Raw genomic sequence first — 22768 nt, 5'->3', positions numbered from 1 at the left:
CTCTGTACTTTCCTCCGTTCATCTTTGCCTCGATCCTGACTGGTCTCCCAGTCCCTGCCGCTGAAAAACATCCCCACGGCATGATAATGACACCACCATGCTTCACCGTAGGGATGGTGCCAGGTTTCCTCCAGACTTGACGCTTGGCATTCAGGCCAGAGTTAAATCTTGTTTTTTTCAGACCAGAGAATCTTGTTTCTCATGAGAGTCTTTAGGTGCCTTTTGGCAAACTCAAAGCAGGCTGTCATGTGCCTTTTACTGAAGAGTGGCTTCCATCTAGCCACTCTACAATAAGGCCTGTTTGGTAGAGTGCTGCAGAGATGGTTGTCCTTCTGGAAAGTTCTCCCATCGCCACAGAGGAACTCTGGAGCACTTTCAGAGTGACCATCCAGTTCTTGGTCACCTCCCTGACCAGAGCTCTTCTCCCCCGATTGTTCAGTTTGGCTGGGCGGCCAACTTGAAGAAGTTTTGGTGTTTCCAAATTTTTTCCATTAAAGAATGGAGGCCAGTGTGTTCTTGGGGACATACAAGATCTGTTCCTTGACTTAATCCTGTCTCGGAGCTCTACGGACAATTCCTTGTACCTCATGGCTTGGTTTATTTTTTTTGTACAGTCAACTGTGGGACCTTTTATAGACAGGTGTGTGACTTTCCATGTCCAATAAATTGCATTTACTACAGGTGGACTCCAATCAAGTTGTAGAAACATCAAGGATGATCAATGGAAACAGGATGCACCGGAGCTCAATTTCAAGTCTCATAGCAAAGAATCTGAATACAGTGAGGGAAAAAAGTACTGGATCCCCTGCTGATTTTGTATGTTTGCCCACTGAAAGAAATGATCAGTCTATAATTTTAATGGTAGGTTTATTTGAACAGTGAGAGACAGAATAACAACAAAAAAATCCAGAAAAACATGTAAAAAATGTTATAAAATGATTTGCATTTTAATGAGGGAAATAAGTATTTGACCCCTCTGCAAAACATGACTTTGTACTTGGTGGCAAAACCCTTGTTGGCAATCACAGAGGTCAGACGTTTCTTGTAGTTGGCCACCAGGTTTGCACACATCTCAGGAGGGATTTTGTCCCACTCCTCTTTGCAGATATTCTCCAAGTCATTAAGGTTTCGAGGCTGACGCTTGGCAACTCGAACCTTCAGCTCCCTCCACAGATTTTCTATGGGATTAAGGTCTGGAGACTGGCTAGGCTACTCCAGGACCTTAATGTGCTTCTTCTTGAGCCACTCCTTTGTTGCCTTGGCCGTGTGTTTTGGGTTATTGTCATGCTGGAATACCCATCCACGACCCATTTTCAGTGCCCTGGCTGAGGGAAGGAGGTTCTCACCCAAGATTTGACGGTACATGGCCCCGTCCATCATCCCTTTTATGTGGTGAAGTTGTCCTGTCCCCTTAGCAGAAAAACACCCCCAAAGCATAATGTTTCCACCTCCATGTTTGACAGTGGGGATTGTGTTCTTGGGGTCGTAGGCAGCATTCCTCCTCCTCCAAACACGGCGAGTTGAGTTGATGCCAAAGAGCTCCATTTTGGTCTCATCTGACCACAACACTTTCACCCAGTTGTCCTCTGAATCATTTAGATGTTCATTGGCAAACTTCAGACGGGCATGTATATGTGCTTTCTTGAGCAGGGGGACCTTGCGGGCGCTGCAGGATTTCAGTCCTTCACGGCGTAGTGTGTTACCAATTGTTTTCTTGGTGACTATGGTCCTAGCTGCCTTGAGATCATTGACAAGATCCTCCTGTGTAGTTCTGGGCTGATTCCTCACCGTTCTCATGATCATTGCAACTCCACGAGGTGAGATCTTGCATGGAGCCCCAAGCCGAGGGAGATTGACAGTTCTTTTGTGTTTCTTCCATTTGCGAATAATCACACCAACTGTTCTCACCAAGCTGCTTGGCGATGGTCTTGTAGCCTATTCCAGCCTTGTGTAGGTCTACAATCTTGTCCCTGACATCCTTGGAGAACTCTTTGGCCTTGGTGGAGAGTTCGGAATCTGATTGATTGCTTCTGTGGACAGGTGTCTTTTATACAGGTAACAAACTGAGATTAGGAGCACTCCCTTTAAGAGTGTGCTCCTAATCTCAGCTCGTTACCTGTATAAAAGACACCTGGGAGCCAGAAATCTTTCTGATTGAGAGGGGGTCAAATACTTATTTCCCTCATTAAAATGCAAATAATTTGATAACATTTTTGACATGCGTTTTTCTGGATTTTTTGTTGTTGTTATTCTGTCTCTCACTGTTCAAATAAACCTACCATTAGAATTATAGACTGATCATTTCTTTGTCAGTGGGCAAACGTACAAAATCAGCAGGGGATCAAATACTTTTTTCCCTCACTGTACATATGTTAATGAAGGTATTTCTATTTTCTATTTGTAATAAATTTGGTAAAATTCCCCAAAAACGTTTCACTTTCGTATTGTGTGTAGATTGCTGAGGATAACATAACATTTGGAATAAGCGAAGGGATGTAAATATTTTCCGAAGGCACTGCACAATCTATGAGCAGATTTACTGTTTAATTAACCTCAATTAACCACGAAATCCCTAGTTTGAAAGTGACTGGTTTCTTGAAGTTGTGCCGAGCCATTTTCCCTACATTTCCCCCCATGTGGGCCAGCCCCCTAACAATTTGAGTTCTAGACAATGAGCTCCAGCCCCTCGCATTTGAGTGAAAGCTAGCAAGAGGCCTACTAAGCATTATCCAATGTGGTTGCAGGGCGGCCCCAAAGGCTCAGTGGACACAGCAGAGAGACAGAGCAATTTTTGGGGGCCCACTTTTGGCTTGTGAGTGCTACTTTCAGAAGTACTGACTAAACAGTATACAAAAGTACTGGAGAATCTCTTTAAGGTTAGTATTTGGGGGTAGGGTAATCTGATGCTAGATCTTTAGTAGGATGGGTGCAATTGCTACCTTGAGACTCGATTTGTAATGAGTACCGTGCTATTGCACATGCAACGAACACTCAAACTGGACAGTTTTATCTCAATCTCTTCATTCAAAGACTCAATCATGGACACTTACTGACAGTTGGGGCTGCTTTGCTGAATGTATTGTCTCTTCCTTCTTTCCCTTTGTGCTGTTGTCTGTGCCCAATAATGTTTGTACCATGTTTCGTGCTGCTACCATGCTGTGTTGTGCTGCTGCCATGTTGTGTTGCTACCATGCTGTGTTGTCATGTGTTGCTGCCTTGCTATGTTGTCGTCTTAGATCTCTCTTTATGTAGTGTTGTCTCGTCGCGATGTGTGTTTTGTCATCATTTTTTTTATATCCTAGCCCATCCCCGCATATAGGCCTTTTTGTAGGCCGTCATTGGAAATAACAATTTGTTCTTAACCGACTTGCCTAGTTAAATAAAGGTTAAATAAATAAATAAAATCAATTCTGCCAATGGTGGTGTGTGATGCCTTCCAGTGGCCCAGTGAGAGAACACATGTCACATGGTCACGCAGCAGAGCAATAGCTGTGCAATCCTGCCCTACATGAGATCATCCCACTCTTATACCTGCCAGTCACTGTGCAGCGCTGTCTGCTTAGTCATGATCCATCTGCTATTATTTGGCACGTTCCTAAGTTTAGAAGTTGCTGACACCTGACAGATCTTACAACACATGGATATTCATTTGAAGTATCAGCTAACCACATGTTATAGCAATTTGTCAGTCAATGAGTCGATGATGTGGCACGCACCCATTATCTAGTGTGTCAGTGTGTGTACAGTTTGAAGGAAGTTAGAGACTGGAAGTCTATGGGTATCTGTACACAGACATAAAAACGGTATCCACGAGTTCATCTGACTCTGGGGACGTAGATAAATGGCCTTATTGCCAAAAACCCAAAGTAGCCCTTCAAACAAATACAGATTAAGAAAGTCCTCACATAGCTTTGTTACTAGACTAGATGTAAACAAAACAGGTTACATCACAAAAATGTGTGTTCGACCTTTGAGACAAAAAACAAGACTAGGAGCAACTTTTTGAACGCATTTATATTTTATAACCCACATTCCTTTTCATTTAAGGCTTCAGCTTCACTACACAGGTGCATTTGTGACACATAGCAATTGAACACTTTTACAATGAGAGAAACTATTTACAGAACTGGATCAACAGGAGGGTCGGTCAGTTGGAGCTCTATGGGGCAGCTTTGGGGTCAAGATTGGCAGGAAAGGGTTAGAGTCCATTTGATATTTTGTAAATGTATTGTCAAAACACAAAGTCTCAGTCTCTCACATACTGCCGGTGAGTGGCATTGGTAACAGACTAGAGAGCCTGGGTCCCAAATGGCACCCTATTCCCTATATACTGGACTACTTTTGACCAGAACCCATGGGCCAAGGTCAAGGTCAATAACTGGAACATGGTTTTTCAGAACAGGGTTTGGCTCTTCAGTTATGCTGATTGGTGGGGTGGGAGTGGGACTGTAGCAGTGTTTGAGATGGGAAAGTGTAGGCTGGCTGGGCCTGAAAAGGATCATTCAAAATAACATTTTTACATTCATAGATAATTTTACCATTCGCCGCCTAGAACTTAAACTTAAAGCTGTGGATCAAATGCAGCCCGATATTGCTTAGAGCTGCTTGAGTCAGGAGGTACGTTGTTGTATAATCCTGTCACAAAGGCCTCTACTACAGAGGCCATTGTAGTTCCTCTGGGAAACGGGCGTTTCTCCCGGCAACATGAAGAGGCCAGAGACAAGATTGGAGGGCGCACAATCGCTAAACCGGCCAATGGGGTCATTCCATGCACCCATTGACAGGAGTGAGGCAGCGACTGGTGTCAGGTAATTGGGCCTCCTACACAAACCGGGAGGTTGAAAAAAAAAAAGAAAAAAAAAAGAGGGATGGGGGGGTGAGACCGAGGAAAGAATAACCCAGCCGGGTGCTAGTCTCCTTTAATGTTGGGGGAGAGGGATATGCACTTAGCAGAGGCGTTGGTATTGTATTATACCTCCCCCTCACTCAGGATTTTTAAGGGAAGAGTAGCTATGTGTAAAGGCTAGAAGGCCCAAACCCCCATACATTTAAAGTAGTTTGGTTAAGAAGAACACAACGGCAAACAAATTCTAAATGCAATGCCACATCACTTATTTGCCTTTAATCAAATTATTTCACAACCTCCTCCCCCACGCTGTGATTAACAGTTGGGTGGGGCTCACATTCTAGGAACAGCCCAAAAACACTTTAACCCACAGCACAGAGGACGAAAAACTGTGGTCACTCCACAAACAGCGAGTCTCCTCACATGACTTCTATGGTCTGTAAGTAGTTTCAACAGCTTGCTTGGTCAGCAACATCAATTTTCATATCATTATAAAAATGTATATTTCCTAAAATCTTAATTTGGCCAGTGAGTGTATCATGTATCGGGGGGAGAGGAGTCAGGGGAGTTCATCTAGGCTGGGATTGATATGTCACAATAGCACCATATGTTCCTCATAAAAGAGACTGATTACCCTAAAATAATGCTATTCTTTTTTATTAACCAGAACTCCAACCTCAGGTAGACTTGATTTAGGGAGGATATCTATCAGAGATGCTACACTTACGGGGAACCAGGCCATCAGAAACTACACCACATACATCACTAAATCAATGTGCTTTGCAATGTGAAGAATGTCTCAAGATACACTGAGTTTACAAAACAACGACACCTTCCTAATATTGAGTTGCAGTCCTCCTGATCCCACACAATGGTGGCTTTACTTTCCAGCCCAACGATCTTACGGTACACATTAAGTCATGACCCCTGCTATCAAAAGCCCCACAAAGACCTTTGTTGAACCCGTGACCCCTCTCTGCCCTGCAGTGCAAGCCTCTGATTGGCTTAAACAGTCAACCTCCATCACGAGGGGCCCATTGCCTCCGCCACACAGAAGGTGAAGTGTGTGTGTGTTGAGAGAAAAAAAAGTCAACTGAATAAATAGAAAAGCCAGCTCAAAGCATTTCACTGTGGACCTAACAGTACATGAGAGTGCTAGAGCTCACTTGATCACCTTGAACGAGATACAGACGATAAAGCTATATAGGTCTAGTCCTGTGTCCTTGAATCCAGTTCCACTGCTTTTTTTATTTGTTCCCCTCTAATGAACTGATTTAGACCAGGGACACCACATGGGTGGAATTCATTATCAGGTACAACAGAAAACCAGCAGGTTCCGGACATCGTAGTGTAAGAGTTTGAATACCTCTGATCTATGACCTCAAATGCTTTAATATAGCCAACACGCATCCTCGTATGTATAAACATCTTAATTACAGAGCGATAAAGAGGGCATATTCACCTTACGAGTCCATCTGAGGAAGATTATAATAATCATTTTAAAACACAGTGCTGCTGGACATTTGATTAGAGAGAGGGAAGCCTTTTACACCAGACGAAATGTCCAAAAAGGCAACACCCCCTCCAAAAAGCAAGAAAAGCTAAAAGAAAAACAAGAACCATAAAACAAAACAATGACAACCTACACTGGTAGGGAGGGACTCATTTGAAATGGCTGGGCGGGGGGATGAAGGGGGCAGAGCGGTCGTTGGTCAGGGTCCGACGCAGTTTCACTCCCCGGATCATAGTGACCATGTGACCTCCGGCCCCCGAGGGTTCCTTCGCATCCTGCTCCTGGGCGGCAGGGGGCTGCTGGGGGGGCAGGCAGTGCCCGCTCTCCACCAGCTGGTTGGCAGTGCCAGAAGTATTGTGCTGCTGTTGGAGATGAGACTGCTGCTGAATCGGTTGCTGCTGTTGTTGTATGAGCTGCTGTTGCTGAAGCTGCTTTTGATGTTGGAGCTTCTGTTGCTGCTGCTGCTGGAGCTGCTGTTGGTACAGTTGTTGTTGCTGCTGTAGCTGTTGTTGCTGGAAACGTTGCTGTAATTGAAACGTTTGCTGCTGTTGTTGTGTCTGGGCTGTTGGTTGCACCTGATGTGTCTGGGGCTGCTGTTGATACTGCTGCTGCTGGTTGTACTGCAGGTGCTGCTGCTGGTACTGCTTTTGCTGCTGCTGGTGCAGGGCGTACTGCTGCTGCTTGCTCAGCTGGTACAGCTGCTCCGAGCTACCCATGGGAACTGGCGCCTGGCCCGGGATCAGCGAGTAGTACGGTGATGTGGACAAAGAACGGTGCAAGGGCATGGCGCTCAGGCTCTGGGTCGACGTGCACAGGCTGTGCTTGGTGTGGACCAGCCCGTGGTCCACCGTCCAGCTCATGCCCATCCCGCCCTCTGGTGGCCCCATGTTCTCATTGCTCCCGCTGTTCCCCCCTCTGCCGCAGTTGCCTCCCCCTCCTTCTACGCCCAGGGCTTTGAGGGGCACCTGGGGGGTGCAGATGGGGATAGGCACGCCGCCGCTGATGGTGCCGCGGCGGTAGGCAGGCTTGGAGGAGGGCTTGCGGCGGATGGTGGCAGTGTGCGATTGGCACAGGCCCAGCAGCTCGGGCTCGGCCAACAAGCTGACTGTGGAGGCGGGTCGCTTGCTCTGGAACATCTTGCGGTACTGCAGGCTGAGGTCACTGTTGCGTGGGATGGTGGATGACTTGTCAAAGTCAGGCGGGCCGTGGTGCTCCTCCTCGCCCCGGTGCAGGCAGATGTAGTCGTAGTCTGGTGGGTGGAGAAAGAGGGAGAGAGGGATGAGGGACAGATGGATAAAGGAGGGGTGAGGAGGAGGAACAAGAGTAAGCCTGTGGTTACTTAGAGTGGAGGAACACACAATACAACTGGAAAATAACATGGAAAGAAAGCAGACGCTTTGGACTGGGGTGGAAAATCTGACCTGATGCATTCTGTTATAAACCAAGAAAGTTGTTGCACAAAGCTCTTCTACATTAAAGTACGTGAGACAGCATGGAAGACTAGACATATTCGGTGGAGTCAGACGTGTAAAATGTATTAGAGAAACACAAACTCAAAAAGAGTCCAGATTTGCCCCAAACATTATAACCGAATTATGTCTGCATCCCAAATTGCACACTATTCTCTATCTAGTGATCACCTTCTGACATAGGGCTCCGAATCACTGGGCAGTTTGTGACAGGAAGTTAAAAAAGGAAGAAAAAAAGTATTATCTGATGAGGAAGAAATTAGGGGGGGGGGGGGGTGTATATATGATAAAGGGTGAGTCAGCACAGAGCGATGACCTGTTACCAGACAATGATGGTAAACACACACTAACACAATTTCCGGGCAGTACCGCATACATGTGCATATGCCCAATCACTCACATAAGAACTCCGCTCATCCTCTTACGCAAAGGTTTTGTCTCTCTTTCACACGTCACACACCAAATGTTCTACGCTAACGCTCTTCTTTCACTAGCAAAAGGCCATTTGATGTGATGAGAACTCACACAGCACAGATGTCACACTAAATCACTGTGGATGATCTTGTCATTTCACTTGTAAGGAACAGAGAGGGACAAATCTAAACAGTAATGGACAAGAAACCTACCATAAAGAGGCAGCTCTTTCTTTACAGCTGAAAAAGAATATAGAATTGCGTTGAACTTATATACAAAAAGAAAAACAACTTATTGTGAGCTCATTTTCTATTATCAAAAGTAACATGATATGTTGAATGGGGGGGATGCTTCAAAGTGACAGTCGAGCACCATGATGCTTTGAGAGGTATCAAACTGGCGTAAAATAATATTCTCGGGTTGCAGGCATTGGCCCTGATAAGCTACGTATGGCTTTACATCTCGGCATGCAGGCTTTTGATACGACAAACATGATACCGCATGAGACAATATTATCACGATACTTCCAGAGCAATCGGAAAGTATTCAGATCCCTTGACTTTTTCCATATTCTGTTATTTGAAAATTGATTAAATAAATCCACAAAATACCCCATAATGACAACAAAAATACAATTTGTTTGCAGATGTATTAAAAATAAAAAAAACAGAAAAAATACCAAGTATTCAGACCCTTTGCTATGAGACTCAAAATTGAGCTCAGGTGCATCCTGTTTCCATTCACCATCCTTGAGATGTTTTCACAAATTGACAGGACATGATTTGGAAAGGCACACACCTGTCTATGTAAGGTCCAACAGTTTACAGTGCATGTCAGAGAAAAAAACCAAGCCATGAGGTCGAAGGAATTGTCCGTAGAGCTCCGAGACAGGATTGTGTCGAAGCACAGATTTGGGGAAGAGTACTAAAAAATGTCTGCAGCATTGAAGGTCTTCTATACTCCTCAGTAGAAGGCACATGACAGCCCGCTTGGAGTTAGCCAAAAGGCAGTTAAAGTCTCAGACCATGAGAAACAAGATACTCCGGTCTGATGAAATGCCAAGCGTCACGTCTGGAGGTAACCTGGCACCATCCATACGGTGAAGCAAGGTGGTGGCAGCATCATGCTGTGGGGATGTTTTTCAGCGGCAGGGACTGGGAGACAAGTCAGGATCGAGGGAAAGATGAACGGAGCAAAGTACAGAGAGATCCTTGATAAAAACCTTCTCCAGCGTGCTCAGGACCTCAGACTGGGGCGAAGGTTCACCTTCCAACAGGACTAAGCACACATCCAAGACAACGCAGGAGTGTCTTCGGGACAAGTCTCTCAATGTCCTTGTGTGGCCCAGCCAGAGCCCGGAATTGAACCCGATCTAACATCTCTGGATTGACCTGAAAATAGCTGTGCAGTGACGCTCCCCATCCAACCTGACAGAGCTTGAGGGGATCTGCAGAGAAGAATGGGAGCAACTGCCCACATTCAGGTGTGCAAAGCTTGTAGCTTCATACCCATTAAGACTTGAGGCTGTAATCGCTACCAAAGGTGCTTCAACAAGTACTGAGTAAAAACATTTCTAAAAAACTGTTTTTGTGTGGTAGTGTGTGTTGATCGCTGAGCAAAATAAATTATTTAATCTATTTTAGAATAAGGCTGTAACATAACAAAAAGTTAAAAGCCAAGGGGTCTGAATACGTTCCGAATGCACTGTAGGTGCCGTTACAATATGTATTACGATTCTCACAATTCTATATCTATTGCGATTCAATACCGCAATGTTATGTTCCGAACATATTGCACACTGTCTGCTGCAGAGAGAGAGCATGAGACAATTCATTTGATCAATCATGAAAATAAAAGGGGTGAAAACACATTGGCTCACTATTTACAAATAATACTGAGGCCAAGCTACAGGATGAAAAATACCAGAGTTTTGGCGCAGGTCTAGCCGACTCCCATGACTAGGTAGCACTGCAGACAAAAGTGCATAATACTACCAGAGGTTACTTGCACAGGCTGATGCTGTAATAATGCTGTTGAAACAGGCACATGGATTGGACAAAAGTAAAGACGCGATTCTGTTTTGGTTGTGAAATGACAGACGGATGCATGTGACAGACTGCAAAACGATCACAGACACATGTGCAGACAGACACACAGATAAGGCAGGTAGGCAAACAGACCGAAGAGTACAAATAGAGACAATACTTCAATCATGACCTGTACACAGACAGACAAACAATAAGACAAGAATACATTATAAGATCCCAGACAGAATCCGACTGAAAAACAGAGCTGGCTGAGCCAGAGAGGGACAGACACAGTACCAGTGAAAAGTTTGGACACACCTAATCATTCAAGGGTTTTTATTTGTATTATTTTCTACATTGTAGAATAAAGACATCAAAACTATGAAATTACACATATGGAATCATGTAGTAACCCAAAAAGTGTTAACCTGTTGGGTCTAGGGGGCAGCATTTGCACGTCTGGATAAAAAAAATGTACCCGATTTAATCTGGTTACTAATCCTACCCAGTAACTAGAATATGCATATACTTATTATATATGGATAGAAAACACTCTAAAGTTTCTAAAACTGTTTGAATGGTGTCTGTGAGTATAACAGAACTCATTTGGCAGGCAAAACCCTGAGACATTTTCTGACAGGAAGTGGATACCTGATGTGTTGTATTGACTTTAAACCTATCCCATTGAAAAACACAGGGGCTTAGGAATATTTTGGCACTTCCTATTGCTTCCACTAGATGTCACCAGCCTTTACAAAGTGTTTTGAGTCTTCTGGAGGGAGATCTGACCGAACAAGAGCCATGGAACGATGATGTCCCATTAGACACCTGGCGCGCGAGTTCATGTTGGGTACCCTCGTTCCAATACGTTATAAAAGAGTATGCATTCGTCCACCTTGAATATTATTCATGTTCTGGTTAAAAAAGGCCCTAATGATTTATGCTATACAACGTTTGACATGTTTGAACGAACGGAAATATATTTTTTCCCCTCGTTCATGACGAGAAGTCCGGCTGGCTTACATCATGTGCTAACGAGACGGAGATTTTTGGACATAAATGATGAGCTTTTTTGAACAAAACTACATTCGTTATGGACCTGTGATACCTGGAAGTGACATCTGATGAAGAGAATCAAAGGTAATGGATTATTTACATAGTATTTTCGATTTTAGATCTCCCCAACATGACGTCTAGTCTGTATCGCAACGCGTATTTTTCTGGGCGCAGTGCTCAGATTATTGCAAAGTGTGATTTCCCAGTAAGGTTATTTTTAAATCTGGCAAGTTGATTGAGTTCAAGAGATGTAAATCTATAATTCTTTAAATGACAATATAATATTTTACCAATGTTTTCTAATTTTAATTATTTAATTTGTGACGCTGACTTGACTGCCGGTTATTGGAGGGAAACGATTTCCTCAACATCAATGCCATAGTAAAACGCTGTTTTTGGATATAAATATGAACTTGATAGAACTAAAAATGCATGCATTGTCTAACATAATGTCCTAGGAGTGTCATCTGATGGAGATTGTAAAAGGTTAGTGCATCATTTTAGCTGGTTTTATGGTTTTGGTGACCCTGTCTTTGACTTGACAAAACATTACACACAACTCTTGTAAATGTACTGTCCTAACATACTCTAAATGTATGCTTTCGCCGTAAAACCTTTTTGAAATCGTAAAACGTGGTTAGATTAAGGAGATGTTTATCTTTCAAATGGTGTAAAATAGTTGTATTTTTGAAAAATTGGAATTTTGACATTTATTTGGATTCAAATTTGCCGCTCTTGAAATGCACCTGCTGTTGATGGAGTGCACCACGGGTGGCACGCTAGCGTCCCACCTAGCCCCAAGAGGTTAAATCAAAATCCAAATCTATTTGAGGAATTCCCTCAACCAGCTTCACGAGGAATGCTTTTCCAGCAGTCTTGAACAAGTTCCCACATATGCTGAGCACGTGCTGACTGCTTTTCCATCACTCTGCTGTCCATCTCATCCCAAACCATCTCAATTGGGTTGAGATCGGGTGATTGTGTAGGCCAGGTCATCTGATGCAGCACTCCATCACTCTCCTTCTTGGTAAAATTGCACTTACACAGCCTGGAGGTGTGTTTTGGTAACTGTCCTGTAGAAAAACAAATGATAGTGGGACTAAGCACAAACCAGGTAGGATGGCGTATCACTGCAGAATTCTGTGGTGGCCATGCTGGTTAAGTGTGCCTTGAATTCTAAATGAATCACAGACAGTAGCTGTGTTCGAATACCCATACTAACATACTGTATACTACATACGTAATGAGTATATACACTACATACTATTAGTTCATTTTAGTATACTGTAAACGAACGGTGTCCTTTCAGTTGAGCATACTAGCACTATGCCTGTCTATCGGAAGTTGATTATAAGCACAACAAATTACTAGCTAAACATTTTTGTGTCCGTAAATTCAATCTGGAGTGCCAGAGTGCGCTCTGAGCGTTCTTAAATTGAGCGTTGTCAGATTGTCCCTTTGTAAATGGACAATCCCCTCTCGGAGCTTTCAGAGCGCAAACTGGCCGAGGTGTAGGTTTGATCCGAGCATTCTGACCATCACAACGGACGTTCTGACCATCACAACGGAAATGCAGTCAAGCACACAAGCTAACTGGCTAGCTACTTCGACACAAATGAGAAAACACCTCACTGACCATTTTACTCGCCATAGCAGAGCTGATTAGGCTGTTTTCATGACACCGGCCAAATTAAAAACAGGTGTTGAGCGTTCGTAAATTCCTCAGTTATTCTGCGCTCTGGCACACTCAGACGAGAATGCTCTGAAATCGGAGTATATAGCCAGAGCGCATTTATGTCCATTGAGAACGCACAACAACTATACCACTTAGCTATGAATGACGTGAATAATCAAGTCAATAAATGTTGGGTAGTTAGATAGCGTATAGTTAATATACTGGCAAGTTCAATGTATTAGTAGCCAACTAACGAGGTAGCTAGCTAACATACCGCTAGTACCTATGTTGTAATGATATTCTACGCGGTTCATAAGGATAGCGTAGCCAACACATTGTCAGCCAACATTACGTGTAGCGTAAATCATTTGAAAAGTCATTACTTTATTACAATGCTCAACATGTTCTTAACATGTGTCATATTTAGTTAAAGCAAGTAATTTGTATCCGCTCTGGACTTCGGCTGCATATTTTCTGCAAATCTGCAAATCTTGTGAAGCCACGCCCATTTCCCGAAGAATTGCATTATGGGCCCTAAAAGTACGGAAATAGAATCCACTGCGTGTATACTTCGTATTTTGGTGAATGTAGTACGACATCCAGGAACTTTTGGCATATTAACTTTATCCTGTTAGTATGGGTATTCGAACACAGCCAGTGTCACCAGCAAAGCACCCCCACAACATCACACCACCTCCTCCATTCTTCACGGTGGGAATCACACATGCGGAGATCTGTTCACCTACTCTGCGTCTCACAAAGACACAGCAGTTTGAACCAAAAATGTCAAATTTGGTTAATCAGACCAAAGGACAGATTTCCACCGGTCTAATGTCCATTGCTCGTGTTTCTTGGCCCAAGCAAGTCTCTTCTTCATATTGGTGTCCTTTAGTAGTGGTTTCTTTGCAGTAATTTGACCATGAAGGCTTGATTCACGCAGTCCCCTCTGAACAGTTGATGTTGAGATGTGTCTGTTAATTGAACTGTGAAGCATTTATTTGGGCTCCAATTTCTGAGGTGCAGTTAACTCTAAACCTCTGCAGCAGAGGTAACTCTGGGTCTTCCTTTCCTGTGGCGGTCCTCATGAGAGCCAGTTTCATCATAGCGCTTGATGGTCTTTGCGACTGCGCATGAAGAAACTTTCCAAGTTTTTGAAATGTCCCGTATTGACTGACCTCCATGTCTTAAAGTAATGATGGACTGTCGTTTCTCTTTGCTTACTTGAGCTTTTCTTGCCAAATAGGGCTATCTTCTGTATACCACCCCTACCTTGTCACAACACAACTGACTGGCTCAAATGCATTAAGGAAAGAAATTCTACAAATAAGGTACACCTGTTAATTGAAATTCATTCCAGGTGAGTGTGTGCAAAGCTGTCATCAAGACAAAGGGTGGCTACTTTGAAGAATCTCAAATAAAATATATTTAGATTTGTTTAACACCTTTTTGGTTACTACATGATTCCATGTGTTATTTAATAGTTTTAATGTCTTAAATATTATTCTACAATGTAGAAAATAGTAAAAATAAAGAAAAATCCTTGAATGAGTAGGTGTGTACAAACTTGACTGGTACTGTACATAAAGGCAGACAAGCAGACAGAGGGACATGCAGACAGAGAACCTACTATCCCCGTGTGACCACAGGGGGATAGTAGGTTCTTGTCAAAAGTAGCGCACTAGGTAGACCATAGGGTGCCATTTGGGACGTATCCCAAGGAGTGGTGTGTGGCAGGGGTTTGGTGGTGATGGTGAGCGGTGGTCACTACTAACCGTGGGAGGGGATGGTGTCCTCGGAGCAGGAGGGCGTGGTGGTCTGCGTGCTGTAGCCGCTGGAGCAGTGGAGGGAGTCGTGGCTGGTGCGGGGGGCCTCCGAGTTGAGCCCTCCGCCGAGGGCCAGGGCCAGCTGCTCCCGGGCACTCTGGGGCTATGAGAGGGAGAAAGGATAGAGGGAGGGAGATCATTGTTTAGAAGAAAAAAAGGGAATGTGTACAATAGAAGAGAATCCCTCCTCAACCTCTTGGCCTCTGCTGCCACCGTCAGCTGAACACTAAGAACTACACCCTAGTAAATACTGGTACATGCATGGGGCTGCCCAACCCTCTTCCTGGAGATCTACCATTCTGTGGGTTTTCAGTAATTTAACACACCTGATTCTACTAATTAGCTGCTCAACAAGACCTTAACTAGCTGAATCAGATGCGCTAAATTTGGGTTGGACTGAAAACCTACAGGACAGTAGATCTCCAGGAAGAGGGTTGGGCAGCCCTGGCTCTCATCTGTGTTTTTTGAAAAACAAAATTAACAACGGTAATAACTGTTACTGACTACACTTACATGCTTGTTAGACGACAATTAGTTACAGCTATTATATACCCTGGAATAATGCCTAGGTAATGCAAGGTGTTGCCATCACTTCCTTGTGGAAATACGTCTTAAGTTATTCTACAATCAATTAAGTATAAATGGATTACCAAACGTCTGGTTGGTTTGTCAATGATACACAGAGGAACGCACTGCACCGGTGCTTATTTGCTTTAATCATTGACAACATATCAAAGTACAAACTGATAAGCATTCTATGGAGGTGCGAGTGTGTGTGTCTGTATGTGTGTCTCAGCTTGTGTGTGTGTAAGTCTCTGTGTGGGTGTGTGTGTGCGCACGCAAGTCTGCGTGTGTGTGTGTGCGTGCAAGTCTCTGTGTGTGTCTGCTACCTTTCCGGATGTGGACATGGCGCGGGCCCTCTCGCCGTGCTGTGTGTAGGAGTTGTGAGGAGGCGGCATGGCCGTGCCGTTCTCTGTGCCCGACCCGGTATGTCCCGACCACGAACCGCACACCTCCTGAAACGAACACCAACATCACATTGTGCCACTGCCAACTCAATGTACCAATAGATACAGAGACATTTTATACAAAGATATGATATATTCTATACTCTATAAACAGTTACACCATTAAATACAGACATTCTATAATTACAGATGGATAACTAGATAACGTCAAATTCTAATCACATTCCATTATAATATATACAGTGCATTCGGGAAGTATTCAGACCTGGACTTTTTCCACATTTCGTTACCTTACAGCCTTATTCTAAAACTGATTAAATTGTTTTTTCCCCCTCAATCTACACACAACACCCCTTAATGACAAAGCAAAAACTGTTTTTTAGAAATTAACTTTAATATCACATTTACATAAGTACTCAGACCCTTTACTCAGTACTTTGTTGAAGCACCTTTGGCAGTGATTACAGCCTCAAGTCTTAATAGGTATGAAGCTACAAGCTTTGCACACCTGTATTTGCGGAGTGTCTCCCATTCTTTTCTGCAGATCCTCTCAAGCTCTGTCAGGTGGGATGGGGAGCGTAACTGTACATCTACTTTCAGGTCTCTCCAGAGATGTTCGATCTGGTTCAAGTCCGGGCTCTGGCTGAGCCACACAAGGACATTGAGAGACTTATCCCGAAGCCACTCCTGCATTGTCGTGGCTGTGTGCTTAGGGTCGTTGTCCTGTTGGAAGGTGAACCTTCTCCCCAGTCTGAGGTCCTGATCACTCTCTTTTCATCAAGGATCTCTGTACTTTGCTCAGTTCATCTTTCCCTTGATCCTGATGCTGCCACCACCATGCTTCACTGTAGAGATGGTGACAGGTTTCCTCCAGATGTGACACTTGACATTCAGGCCAAAGAGTTAAATCTTGGTTTCATCAGACCAGAGAATCTTGTTTAGTCGGGCTGTCAAGCGGGCTGTCATGTGCCTTTTACTAAGGAGTGGCTTCCACCTGGGTACTACCATAAAGGCCTGATTGGTGGAGTACTGCAGAGATGGTTGTCCTTCTGGAAGGTTCTCCCATCACATTTACATAAGGTGCCTTATGTAAAGGTGAGAGGAACTCTGGAGCTCTGTCAGAGTGACCATTGGGTTCTTGGTCACCTCACTGACCAAAGCCCTTCTCCCCCGATTGCTCAGTTTTGCCGGGCAGCCAGCTCTAGGAAGAGTCTTGGTGGTTCCAAACTTCTTCCATTTAAGAAAGATGAGGCCACTGTGTTCTTGGGGACCTTCAGTGCTGCATTTTTTTTAGTACCCTTCCCCAGATCTGTGCATTGACAATCCTGTCTCGGCGCTCTACGGACAATTCCTTTGACCTCATGGCTTGGTTTTTGCTCGGACATGCACTGTCAACTGTGGGACCTTATATAGACAGGTGTGTGCCTTTCCAAATCATGTCCAATCAAGTTGTAGAAAGATCAAGGATAATCAATGGAAACAGGATGTACCTAAGCTCAATTTTGAGTCTCATAGCAAAGGTCTGAACACTTACGTAAATAAGGTATCAGTTTTTTTGTTTTTTATAAAGTTGCAAAACATTCTAAAAACCTATTTTCGCTTTGTCATTATGGGGTATTGTGTGTAGATTGATGAAGATGTGTATTAATTTAATCCATTTTAGAATAAGGCTGTAAAATAAAATGTGGAAAAAGGAAAGGGGTCTGAATACTTTCCGAATGCACTGTATGCCTACAGCTCATGCAAAAACAAAACAAGCAGTGGCCTGTTTGATGTGACCGAGAAACAAAAGTCCACATGACAATATGCATCAGAGGTTAATGTATCTGGGTAAGGCTGGGCAGGGCAGATGAAACAAACACTGAAGAACGGGATGTTGACACAAGGATGGGCACTGTGAAGGGCAGTGAGCCGATAAGGACTGGAGGGAGTTAGAGAGGCACAGTAACAGAATTACATATTAGAACTCTATATTACAAAAAAAGCTATATATAATTACTATAATTAGCACAGCTCTTATACGGGTTAAAGTGTTAGAGAGCAATGGCTTTTAGGAGTTTTTGGGCCATCGGACGAGGCTAGTTGGGTTATATATTACTTCAAGTTGCAAATGTTACATTTCCAATGGGAAGCAGGTGAAGTTATGGGCTGATAGTAAATTAGCGAAACCTGTTTTTCTCCCTCGCACACATATACATAACCACACACTTAGACACCGGATGCATTCATTTTACACAACAAAAACAGACGTCTCGCACACACACACATACACCCCACCATTACAGCGACATAGGGTGCTTAACACTAGAAAGGAAGAGAGCGTCATAATGACTCAAAACTAATAAACAATGTAATTACTGCCATTTTCCTTAATAAATCTATATAACACACTGTCATTGTTAGAATCTCAATATCACAAACAGAACTGGTGTTACAACCAGTTTTAGGATGGCATGTCATTTTCTGAATGGTTTTCCCCCTGCTGTCCCTCCGACAGTAGGCCCTGCTCCCCTCCTCCAGACAGTTGAAGGTGCCACGCCCAGTTGATAATCACCCAGATTATTGCCTCGACACCGAACCTAAAACTATACCGAAACTAATTTCACACATATAACAATAGATTAAATAAATGAAGATTAGTATGATGGGGGAGAATGGGTGAGTTGATGAGCGAGGGGAAGCGAATAATGCATGGCTATTCTATTGTATTAATCGATTATAATTGTAATCTCAAAACAGTACACTATATCAGTCCAAGTTTTGGTTAGCCGCTGACGTTGACACCAAGTAAATGCTGTACAGCTTTCCATATTTGGGAAAGTATTCATATCGGGCATGATGCTTGTGGAACCTTACGTCGGTGAGGAGAGAAATGTCACCATTGGGAAAATAAACCTTTTCTACTCTATTCTACTCCATAGTTCGGCGTAGAATAGATTAACATGATTAACTTGGCTTTATCAACGCACATATGTTGTTCAAGCAGTGCATGAACAACACCATGAGCAGGAGAGACGTCATCATGAGTCTGGCACACAGGCTTCGTACGTTAGAGATATATGATGTCCAAGGCAGCAGAAATTCCCGCCGAGGAGAAACTGCCAGGTGGGCAGATGCACTTGGAACAGAACCCCCAATACCCGTTTCAGCTGCAAGCAACTTGTTTGTGGGAAGTGGTAAAAGCAAGTGAAATTGACAAAATTGTGTGTCAACTGTTAGGACAAGGGATAAAACTAAATGAGATTCAACTGATACCATTGCGTGAAGACGGACAACATACTGTAAGCACGAGCAAGACGACAAATAATGTATCCAATAACTGACAATAGTTGACTGCTGTCATCGACACAATTCTAATGCCATTTTGCTTTTGCGCTGATTTTCACAAGCACACTTGCCACTTATACTGATGTTAACCCTACTAATATTTTCTTAATTTGACCGCACGTCTTGGTGGTTTGGGTATTTTTATTTGTTTTCTCGTTATAAAAAAAAGCGGTTACTGTGTTCCAACGTACATGCCTTTTGTTTCATTACACTCCACAAACATTTATTTTACACTTGAAATTCTGTGTCTTTAGTGGTTTTTCATTTTGACATATAGCCTACAGTAACAAACTAATGAAAATGTTATCCCCAAAAATGTGTATCCTAATGTTACATAAGAACTGAAAAATTATAATTGTTCCAATAGCATATATTAAATCAACTTAGACTGTTAGAACATTGACGTCCATAAGACGAATCACTGGCACGAAGGGGTCCAACGAGGTCAGGTCTTTCTAGTGTTAAAACATACACATACATGCACCAAACGACAAAACACACAAGGTAAAGACTACACGGTTATGTGGGGGCCATACTTGGGGGGTTTACGCCATGGGGGGTATTACAGGGGGCCATTAAGGCTTGAGTTTTCCCACGGTGGTGTCCGTGGCTGGCGTGGCTGGCAGAACAGGCATGGGTGCAGTGGGCACCAGAGTGGATGGAGGTGGTGGGCAAGTTGCCCTCGCTGAGAGAGTGTGCGGTGCCCTCCCAGCCCTCAAAGCAGGCCTGGGTGAGCGGCACTACCCACGGAAGGGGGACGGGAAGGGATAGAGAGAATGATTGATGTGTATGAAGTAACGGAGTTGTAGAGAGTACTGTCTAACATGAGTAACTCAGGTAGAGGAAGGGGGCCAGACAGAGCAAGGTCTTTCTTTTAAACTGTTCACTGGGGTTTTCAAATAAGTTTAAAGTTTATATACAACAGTAGTGAAGTTAGGAAAGGGCAATAGACTGAACCTATGATGCAGTCGACTGAACAAATTGTAACATATTTTTAAACAACACAAAACATACACATACAAAACGACAACATCACACAAACATCAACACACCTGCCCAGACCCACATGCTCCCATCTTCCAGCGCCCACATCAGGCTCTGCCATCATTTTTCAAATTACTTCCAATTGAGCCCACTGGGCAAAAGTGCAGCAATGGGACAATGATCGATGCATTTGGAAAAATTCAGCAGCTAAAATAATATTGGGTCTGTCACGCTTCTGCATTGAGACCCAGACAGCTGTGTGGGTTACCTGTGCTGATTCCATGGAGGGCGGGCGGAGGTGAACGCCATCCAAAGAGGAGGTGATGGAGTCCAGAGAGGGGACGTGCCTCACAGAGTTGTAGTTACTGAGAGAGAGAGAGACAGAGAGAGAGAGAGACAGAGAGAGAGAGAGAGACAGAGAGAGAGAGAGAGACAGAGAGAGAGAGAGAGAGACAGAGAGAGCGACAGAGAGAGAGAGCGACAGAGAGAGAGAGCGACAGAGAGAGAGAGCGACAGAGAGAGAGAGCGACAGAGAGAGAGAGAGCGAGAGAGAGCGAGAGAGAGCGACAGAGAGCGACAGAGAGCGAGAGAGAGCGACAGAGAGCGACAGAGAGCGACAGAGCGAGAGCGACAGAGAGCGACAGAGAGCGAGAGCGACAGAGAGCGAGAGCGACAGAGAGAGAGAGCGACAGAGAGAGAGAGCGACAGAGAGAGAGAGCGAGAGCGACAGAGCGAGAGCGACAGAGAGAGAGAGAGAGCGAGAGCGACGAGAGAGCGAGAGAGCGAGAGCGACAGAGAGAGAGAGCGAGAGCGACAGAGAGAGAGAGCGAGAGCGAGAGCGAGAGAGAGCGAGAGCGACAGAGAGAGAGCGCGAGAGCGACAGAGAGAGAGCGCAGAGCGACAGAGAGAGAGAGAGAGCGACAGAGAGAGAGAGAGAGCGACAGAGAGAGAGAGAGAGCGAGAGCGACAGAGAGAGAGAGCGAGAGCGACAGAGAGAGAGCGAGAGCGACAGAGAGAGAGAGAGAGCGAGAGACAGAGAGAGAGCGACGAGAGAGAGCGAGAGACAGAGAGAGAGCGAGAGACAGAGAGAGCGACAGAGAGAGCGACAGAGAGAGCGACAGAGAGAGCGACAGAGAGAGCGACAGAGAGAGCGCGAGAGCGACAGAGAGAGAGCGAGAGCGACAGAGAGAGAGCGAGAGCGACAGAGAGAGAGCGAGAGCGACAGAGAGAGAGCGAGAGCGACAGAGAGAGAGCGAGCGAGAGCGACAGAGAGAGAGCGAGCGAGAGCGACAGAGAGAGAGCGAGCGAGAGCGACAGAGAGAGAGCGAGCGAGAGCGACAGAGAGAGAGCGAGCGAGAGCGACAGAGAGAGAGCGAGAGCGACAGAGAGCGAGCGAGAGCGACAGAGAGCGAGAGAGCGACAGAGAGAGAGAGCGAGAGAGCGACAGAGAGAGAGAGCGAGAGAGCGACAGAGAGAGAGAGCGAGAGAGCGACAGAGAGCGAGAGAGCGACGAGAGCGACGAGAGAGAGGCGAGAGAGCGAGAGAGAGAGAGCGAGAGAGCGACAGAGAGAGAGAGCGAGAGAGCGACAGAGAGAGAGAGCGACGAGGAGAGGCGACAGAGAGAGAGAGCGAGAGAGCGACAGAGAGAGAGAGCGAGAGAGCGACAGAGAGCGAGAGAGCGACGGAGAGGGCGACAGAGAGAGAGAGCGAGAGAGCGACAGAGAGAGAGAGCGAGAGAGCGAGAGACAGAGAGCGAGAGAGCGACAGAGAGAGAGCGAGAGACAGAGAGAGAGCGAGAGACACAGAGAGAGAGCGAGAGACAGAGAGAGAGCGAGAGACACAGAGAGAGAGCGAGAGACACAGAGAGAGAGCGAGAGACAGAGAGAGAGCGAGAGACACAGAGAGAGAGCGAGAGACAGAGAGAGAGAGCGAGAGACAGAGAGCGAGCGAGAGACGAGAGCGAGCGAGAGACAGAGAGCGACAGAGAGAGAGCGACAGAGAGAGAGCGACAGAGAGAGAGCGACAGAGAGAGAGCGACAGAGTGAGCGACGAGAGGGCGACGAGAGAGAGCGCGGGAGAGCGACAGAGAGAGAGCGAGAGCGACAGAGCGAGAGCGAGAGCGACAGAGCGAGAGCGACAGCGAGAGAGCGAGAGCGACAGAGAGAGAGCGACGAGCGACAGAGAGAGAGCGAGAGCGACAGAGAGAGAGCGAGAGCGACAGAGAGAGAGCGAGAGCGAGAGAGAGCGAGAGCGACAGAGAGAGAGCGAGAGCGACAGAGAGAGCGAGAGCGACAGAGAGCGAGAGCGACAGAGAGCGAGAGCGACAGAGAGCGAGAGAGCGACAGAGAGCGAGAGCGACAGAGAGCGAGAGCGACAGAGAGCGAGAGCGACAGAGAGAGAGCGAGAGCGACAGAGAGAGAGCGAGAGCGAGAGAGACCGACAGAGAGAGAGCGAGGAGGAAAAAGTGTGGGTGAGGGAGAGAGCACAATGAATGAAAAAGAGCAGGAAACAAAAGAGCAAAATAAAAAATAAAAAAAGAGAGGGAGAGACAACCAGGCATGAAAAACTGCCGCCATTTCTTCTGAAACTGAGCCAGAGCCAAACGACAGTGAGTGAGAGGTAAACTTCTGATCATTTGAATCTGTTTTGGTGCACTATGTCCTGCC

General features: G+C 45.2%; 1 protein-coding gene across 2 annotated transcripts in view; it reads right to left on the bottom strand.

Moving 5' to 3' along the window:
- Positions 1-3996: 3996 nt before the first annotated feature.
- mtss1 (MTSS I-BAR domain containing 1) overlaps positions 3997-22768 on the bottom strand; it is a 115770-nt gene continuing 96998 nt past the window's right edge. The window contains exons 10-14 of one of the 2 annotated variants that reach the window (XM_014131670.3): positions 20371-20467; positions 15714-15839; positions 14773-14926; positions 8455-8481; positions 3997-7608 (exon numbers count right to left, since the gene is read on the bottom strand). In XM_014131670.3, the coding sequence (XP_013987145.1) occupies positions 6509-7608; positions 8455-8481; positions 14773-14926; positions 15714-15839; positions 20371-20467 (1504 nt within the window). In that variant the 3' untranslated portion in view covers positions 3997-6508. The remainder of the gene's footprint in view (positions 7609-8454; positions 8482-14772; positions 14927-15713; positions 15840-20370; positions 20468-22768) is intronic. The other variant, XM_014131671.3, reaches the window with a different exon arrangement.

This window comes from Salmo salar, chromosome 12, assembly GCF_965601325.2.
Source record: "Salmo salar chromosome 12, fSalSal1, whole genome shotgun sequence".
Lineage (NCBI taxonomy): Eukaryota > Metazoa > Chordata > Actinopteri > Salmoniformes > Salmonidae > Salmo > Salmo salar.
The sequence above is the reverse complement of the archived record's forward strand: the minus strand, read 5'-3'. Positions and strand labels throughout refer to the sequence as shown.